The sequence below is a fragment of the Nyctereutes procyonoides genome, unplaced genomic scaffold (genome assembly GCF_905146905.1).
Source record: "Nyctereutes procyonoides isolate TBG_1078 unplaced genomic scaffold, NYPRO_anot_genome, whole genome shotgun sequence".
Lineage (NCBI taxonomy): Eukaryota > Metazoa > Chordata > Mammalia > Carnivora > Canidae > Nyctereutes > Nyctereutes procyonoides.
The window spans coordinates 22,017,778-22,025,529 of NW_026575135.1; the positions used below are offsets into that span (position 1 = coordinate 22,017,778).

Genomic DNA, 7,752 nt, shown 5'->3' on the forward strand with positions numbered 1-7,752 from the left:
ATAGATGCAGGAGTGGTTTTCTGAGTGTATTGTGAAACAATACCATACCTAAATATTCAGCAAATTTCAGGCTGTCCTCCTCGTGGCATGTGGTAGGATTATACAGAGCCAATGGAGTGTGGGCAGGTGTGACACATGTCCCTTCTGGGGCAGAGCATATAACTGCTGATGTGAATGCCTACTGTGTTCTTCCCCAACCAGAACAACTGGCAATGTCTGAATGGTGGAGCCTCCATCAGCCAGGGTCTCTGAGGAGGACAACATGGAACAGAGCCCCCTGAAAAGCTATAAAGAACATGGAGCATGAGAAAGAAATAAACCTTTGTCATGGTAAGCCATTTAGATTATGTGTGTTACCGCAGCAAAACCTAGCTCATCTTAACTGATACACCCAGGGAATGGCAGCTGCTCCCTGATGCCCCATCCTGTACCCATGGTGCAGAGTCAAAGCTGTCTGTTAGCTGGATGCATGGTATCTTCTAGACACAGACTTATTTCAGGACATAAACCTGTGGCTCCATGAGCTGGTTCTAATTTCCATGAATGTGTTATGACCAGACTCTTAAATTGTGAGAAGACCCACAATGGAGGCTCCACCATTCAGGCTACTCTCTGATGTAGCTCTTCAGAAACAGCAGCTGCCACGGCAGGGAGAAGATTGGCACACCCAACACTCTTAGCTGCATCCTCTGTTGCTGTATGTGTGCTGGTGGAGGAGATGATCTCAAGGTGAGACATCTGGGACCAGGATTTGGGGCAGCGGAATAGCACCAGATCTCAAATGGCGATCACCAGCAGCTCCTGGGTGCAGGCACTGGAGGGCAGCAGTGGTGGATTGGATGTGACCCTTTGATTAAGATAGCTCACAGTCTATGGAGAGAGAAACCACACACTACAATGCAAGACAGAATGCAATTAGCCTGAGCTTAAAGCCATGAGCATCACATCGTATTGTTGGCATAGTCAGCTCTCCGAAGGCATCTGAGCAGGCTGTGCAGAGGAGGGATGTGAGAGCCAAGCCTCGAAGGATGAGTGGAAGAGAAAAGCCACTCCAGGCTGAGGAAAGAGCACGAGAAGAGGGACGAGATAAGAGAGTGTGGACATTTGTTCATCAATGGGGAGTAGTCTAGTGAGGTTGGAGCAGGTGTGTATGAAGGGATGTAAGGGAGGTGAGGCAAGTGGGCAAGCCAGAGCCTGTTCTCAAAAGCCCTTAAATACCCCTGCCTTTCCCACTTGGTCTTTTTGTTAGAGACAAGGGCAAAGAAGAGAAATGTGAAGAAAGGTGGTTTCCCACCTTTTATCCACACAGACACATGCAACTATGTCAGGTGTCAGAATTTGAGGCTAACAAAGGTCATTTTGTAATAACACACTCAAAGAGACCAAACCCTTATACTTGCATCTGAAATGCTGTGGACAGAATCCAGACACGTGAAGTCATAACCTAGAAAAAGGTGCTTCCTTTTAACCTCTTCTTTACAGATTTCAAGTTTCACTTTGTCTTTACATCCCAGATTCTCTTTGAGGTTTCTAAAGCCCAGAGAGAGGAAGGGATGTTTCCAAGGGCACCTAGCATGAGGGAATGATTGTAAACTCTGTTAGAGCAGAAGCCACATCTGCTTCTGCTGTATTCCCATCTCCTAGCACAGGACCTGGCACATAACTATTTGTGCTCCAAAACTATTTGTTTCATGAGTGAATGAATGAGCCATCATCACACTCAAGTGATTCTTTATCTTTTTGCCAAACCTCAGCAAGAGAAATCTTAACCTTAATTGTTCATGTGGATGAAATTTAAGGTCAAGTACTGATCCAGATGAATCCGCTGCCCTGTAGCTCCAGAAACCCCCTAACAATCACCCTGATTCAGGCTGGAGGAGGGGAAAGTGGAACAGGCTCTGGCGATAAAAGGGGTCATGACAGAAGCTGGAACTCTTCTTGGGAGGTGGCAAGCACAGATCCAGCAGGAGCCCTGTGGCTGAAGAGAAAATCTTTGATCAGGATCCTCAGACAACATGTAGTGCTGGGCGGCTCACTAGAACCTTTGTGGGTATGTCTCATCAGAGCTACACACCACTTCCATTTTTCAAAAAGACTCTGAGTCTCAGAGAAGCTCCATGGCTTAGTCAATGTCACACAGCTAATTAGTGCTAACGCTGGGGTGCAAAGCTGTTTTTTTTTTTTTAAATCATGCATTGAATATCTGTTGAATGACTGCTCTTGGCCGCACTCACGTGGGAGGCGTGGGGAGGAAGGAGACAGGGTCCTGCTCTCAGGTGTAGTGGAGGAGACAGGTGCACAATACACCGTAGAAGAACACAGAGGGTCAGCCAAGGGCTAAGGGAGTACAAGAAGGAAGCAGGTAACCCCTCACAGAGCAGGAGGGAGAGAAGAGACAGAGATGGAAGTATGCTCTGAGGGACAGGAGGAAGCCCCCACTGGGGGAGGGAGTGAGGACATGCCCCTTAAAAAAGGAAATTCTTGAGGCACTTGGGGGGCTCAGTCAATTAGGCTGCTGACTTTTGATTTCAGCTCACATCATGATCTCAGGGTCCCAGGACCGAGCCCCATGTTGGGCTCTGCACTCAGCAGGGGAGTCTGCCTCAGGATTCCTTCTCTCCTTCTGCCCCTCCCCTTGCTCTCTCTCTCTCTCTCTCTCTCTCTCTCTCTCTCTCAAATAATCTTTTAAAAAATAAAATGGAACTTCTTGGGCAAGATGTAGCCCTAGGAAAAGACAAGGTTTGTTTAGCAGAGGGGGAGCCTGCCAGCCCGTACAAATACTAGATGCATTGAGGACAAGTGAGGGGAAAAATCTGATCCTGAGGGACGGACAAGGGCTCCAGTGCTGTCACAGGACACTGGCCTCTCAGTCGGCCCAGGAAGGAGGAGGTGACTGTATCCTCTGTATGTTAAATTTCATACTCAGCTCCTGTTTCTGCTTTAGACCAGGGACTACCTGGGCCATAAGACAGCCTGCCTGCCTAACAAGACAGCTGTGCCTTGGGGACATGAGGGGTCCCTCCTATGAATACCTGACACTGGCATTTCCCCAGGAGACAGGGAGACCAGCTCAGAAGAGCAATGAAAGCCACCTGGGAGAAAAGTGTGCCTCCCCCTCCTTTAGAACTAGTCCCTGACTGACATGGCCCTGACAGATTAGAACCTGGTTTTCCCTCCTCCTGTAACATCACTGCCAGTATCATTTATCTCACAAGGCAATATGGAGACCAAGAAGGGAGCCACTTGGCTGGCATGACCAGGGATAAATCATGCGACCAGTGGCTCTATTGGAATATATACGTCCTTGTATGTTCTTTTAAAAATTAATAGATGAGGGGGGCACCTGGGTGGCTCGGTCGGTTAAGCATCTAACTCTTTTTTTTTTTAATTTTTTTTATTTATTTATGATAGTCACAGAGAGAGAGAGAGAGAGGCAGAGACACAGGCAGAGGGAGAAGCAGGCTCCATGCACTGGGAGCCCGACGTGGGATTTGATCCTGGGTCTCCAGGATCGCACCCTGGGCCAAAGGCAGGCACTAAACCGCTGCACCACCCAGGGATCCCAGCATCTAACTCTTGATTTCAGCTCAGGTCATGACCTCAGAGTCCTGGGATCGAGCTATACACACACACACACCGCCTGGTTGGGCTCCCCACTCAGCAGGAAATCTTGTCTACCTCTCCCTCAGCCCCTCCCCCTGCTTGTGCTGTCTCTCTAAAATAATTTTTTAATCCTAAAAAAAAAAAAAATCAACGGATGAGAGAAGGGGAAAAAAAAATCAATGGATGGCCTATCATTCCTTTTTTATTTTTATTTTTTATTTTTTTTGGCCTATCATTCCTTAAAGAGAAATGACTGCACATCAGGCTTACACATCCTGTGGAGTGTGAATGTCTGATCCTTAATGCCCAAAGGAACCATCAAGTAAGTATCACCCATAGTTACCCACGGGCCTTCAGACCTCACATCGCCTCATTCAGGGAAGAAGGGGCAGCCTTATGATAGGTGTGGTATGGTATGTTTCTGTCCATTTATTTTTCTTACTGCTGTACCCCCAGCACCTAAACAAGACCTAGCACAGAATAAGTATTCAAAGCATATTCAGCAAATGAATGAATCTAAAATACCAAGTGCAAAACTCAGCCATATGGAGTTATAACCTAGAAAAGATACTTCCTTTAACAGCCAAAAACTCTTTAGATTACAGAGGAGTATGCCAAACATGAATCCTACTCTCTTGTCTCCCCTGCCCCCACCATGAGGAGAACAATGAAGAGCCTAGGGGGCTAGAATGTGCCTATGTGCCTTGTCTCCTTAAGTTACAGCAGAGCTGCAGAGCTGAGAGGGCCAGCTTGCAGGCCTGAAGTCCAACCCTCTCATTATACAGATGATGAAACTAAACCACCGAGGCAGGGATAACCTGCCCCCGGTCAGGCTGCTTGGGCTTCCAGGCCAGTGAGAGCTTCCTCTGACACCTGTGTGGTCCGGACAGGACTGAGGGAGAATGAGATGGCAAACCAGACGGCTGTGACCGAATACATCTTGCTGGGGCTCCAGGAGCACCATAAGCTCGAGATGGTCCTGTTTGTGCTCTGCCTGGGCATCTACTCTGTGAATGTGCTGGGGAACTCCCTCCTCATAGTGCTGAACATGTTGGACCCCCGTCTGCACAGCCCCATGTACTTCTTCCTCAGCAACCTCTCCCTGATGGACATCTGTGGCACATCCTCCTTTGTGCCTCTCATGGTGGTCAACTTCCTGAAAACGCAGAGGACCATCTCCTTCCCTGGCTGTGCCCTGCAGATGTACCTGACCCTGGCTCTGGGCTCCACGGAGTGCCTGCTCCTGGCAGTGATGGCATACGACCGTTATGTGGCCATCTGCCAGCCACTTAGGTACCCAGAGATCATGCGTAGGCAGACATGTGTGCAGATGGCGGTGCTGAGCTGGGGGATGGGCTTTGCCAACTCACTGCTGCAGTCCCTTCTTACCTGGAATGTCTCCTTCTGTGGCCACAATATCATCAACCACTTCTTCTGTGAGATCTTGGCAGTGCTGAAACTGGCCTGCGGGGACATCTCTCTCAATGCACTGCTAATAATGGTGGCCACAGTTATCCTGACACTGGCCCCACTTCTGCTCATCTTCCTGTCCTACATTTTCATCCTCGCTACCATCCTTAGGGTGCCCTCAGCTGCAGGCCGGCGCAAAGCCTTCTCCACCTGCTCTGCCCACATCATAGTGGTGGTAGTTTTCTATGGGACCATCTCCTTCATGTACTTCAAGCCCAAGGCCAAGGACCCTGACCTGGATAAGATTATTGCATTGTTCTATGGGGTTGTGACACCCTCACTGAACCCTATCATCTACAGCCTGAGGAACGCAGAAGTGAAAGCTGCTGCTATAGCCCTGCTGTGGGGAGACCTGCTCTCCAGGAAGATGTCCCATCTTCCCTGTTGCTCTTCAACTCTATCATGCATGGCAGGCTGGTAATGACTTTGAATTGCAGTGGCTAAAACCCACAAGGGTTTATTTCTCACTCTTGCTGCAGATCCATTTGCTGTTGACTGGGTGGTTAGGGTCTCTCTGAGTCATTGTCTTCATCCCTCTGGGCCTCTGAACCATTGCTAGTCACCATGACAAAGCCCGAACTGGCTCTCTGAGCTTCACTTCCACCGCCACTTCATCAGCCAATGCAAGCATATGCCACAGCTAACATCGAGGGGCAGGTGAAGCACACTCATCATGTGTCCAGAAGGAACAGGAAGACTGAGAAATGTGTGAATAGTCTAATGGCTGCCATGTTATCCTACAGTCAACCCAAGAGCCACTGGAGATTTGCCTTCCTGACCATCACTGCCCCACACGTCCAGTCAGTCATAAAGTCCTAGAGAATCCACTGCCTAATGGCTCTTAAATGGGTCCTCTCCTTTCTACTAATATGCCTCATCAAGAAGACTTCACTATCTCTCTCTCTCAGATACTGCAACAGCTGTTTTCACCAAGCTTTCTTCCTGCAAACTCCCTTCAAAATCTACCCTCTCTGCTCACTGAAACACCAATCTGAAAAAACCTCAAAAAACAAATCCCAATCAGATCGTTCCACTCTCTTGCTTAACTCCCTCCAATGGCTCATTTCCCATGAGATAAAAAACAGACCCCACCTCTCCATCCAACCTCATCCTGGCTACTTATCTCAGCCCCACTCCACTCCCACACATTGTTCGGACTCAGGATCCCCAAACTATTCCCAGTTCCCCAGCAAATAACCAGTCTTTCCTGCCTCTGTGTTTCCCCCTTGCTCTTCCCTCTCCTGTCCAGCCACTTCTTGACCTTTATCTAACAGGTACTGGACACTTGTCACAGACCAGGCTAGGCATTATACTGTGTTCTAAGTGTGTTACTGACTGGGGACCACTTGGAATGACAGGAATCTCAGTGGAGGAATACAATATGGACACTGGTAACCAAAGAGAATCCTCTCCCAATACCTTGGCATTGTGGAAACTCATTCAATTCTTACTCAAATCTGCCCCCCTCTTCCAGAAAACCCCTTCTGAGTGGGGTCTGTCCTACTCTCCATCCCTCTTCAGTGACTTCTGTACTCTGACTCTGTCCTGAATCCCAGCGATTTGGGTTAATGCATCCTAGTGACCTGATGTTCCACATCATAAAATGGACTACTATTTCTGATACTGGAACAGACATGAAGGCCACTCCTCTTGGCTCACCATTCTGCTGGCCACATCACTCTGCTCAGTGCACCAAGGAAGAGACAGAATTACAGAAAGCAGAGGACAAAGGGATTTTTTTCTCTGGCTTTTGACCTTCAAAAACCTAGGCTCTAAAGTCTTAACAGGAGAGGCTGAAGGCATAGACAAAAGATTTGGGAGAAAATCTAAGTAAAAAGGAGGTTTCTCCACCTCCAGATTAATAAAAGCTAGGGAAAAGGAAGAGAGAGGAGGGGATGTAGTGAGAGCACTGGCACAGAAGTGTCCCAAAAGAAAGAGGCCCAGAGCCCCATTGCCTTGTCCAAACCCCTGGATAGGTTTGCAGGATCTGAAAGATGCAGCAATTCATGCCTTATTTGTCAAGTAAAATCCCGAGTGGACCCTCAGAATCAAAATGGCTTCAAGGTATATGTGGGCAGCCCAGGCCTCACAGGTCTGTATGTGGCACAGAAGTCAGGGAGAGCCATAGCACTGCAAAGCATTATGCAGATGGGAACAAGAAAGCACTCGGGACCGGGCAGAATGATGGAACTCTCAGGGGATGGTGCAGTGTGGACCTCGGTGACCAGAAAACAGTCTCTCAACATCTTCCCATTATATAAGATCCTTGAGACTGCTGTGACCCTTGTGGAAGAGAAGAAATCCCAAATTGATGAAGGATCTCTCTCAGGCAAAATGGGGGCTCAAAACAGAAGTTACGTTCTTGTGATATTTCTTGTACATTTGTGACTTGTACCTGCTAGTCCAATTTCCTGAGACCTCAGCTTCCTTTCCTGTTGGGTGTGGGCACAAGGGAGGTCGTCTTGCTAATTTAAATCATCTCAGCACACACACACACACACAAACATACACACATTCCCTACTCCCAGCAGCTGCAGCCTGCCATGATGGGGCAAAAGCCTCAGGCAGAAGTTCCAGCAGCTCATTCCAGCTGGGCTCCCACCACCCCTGCTGATTTCCTCAGACCCTCTTTTCCTCTCCTCCCCATACCCTTGGCCCCAGGAAAAAAGGCAGCAGAGA

General features: G+C 48.5%; 1 protein-coding gene across 1 annotated transcript; it reads left to right on the plus strand.

Annotated features, from left to right (window-relative positions):
• Nucleotides 1–3,690: 3,690 nt before the first annotated feature.
• On the plus strand, nucleotides 3,691–5,520 carry LOC129495065 (olfactory receptor 13C7-like). Its single transcript, XM_055302388.1, has one exon. It carries the CDS (start codon nucleotides 4,511–4,513, stop codon nucleotides 5,492–5,494), a length of 984 nt encoding a protein of 327 aa, XP_055158363.1. The 5' UTR covers nucleotides 3,691–4,510; the 3' UTR covers nucleotides 5,495–5,520.
• Nucleotides 5,521–7,752: the final 2,232 nt, after the last annotated feature.

Coding starts and splice junctions, on each gene's coding strand:
- LOC129495065 (XM_055302388.1), top strand. CDS start 4,511: ATGGCAAACCAGACGGCTGTGACCGAATACATCTTGCTGGGGCTCCAG.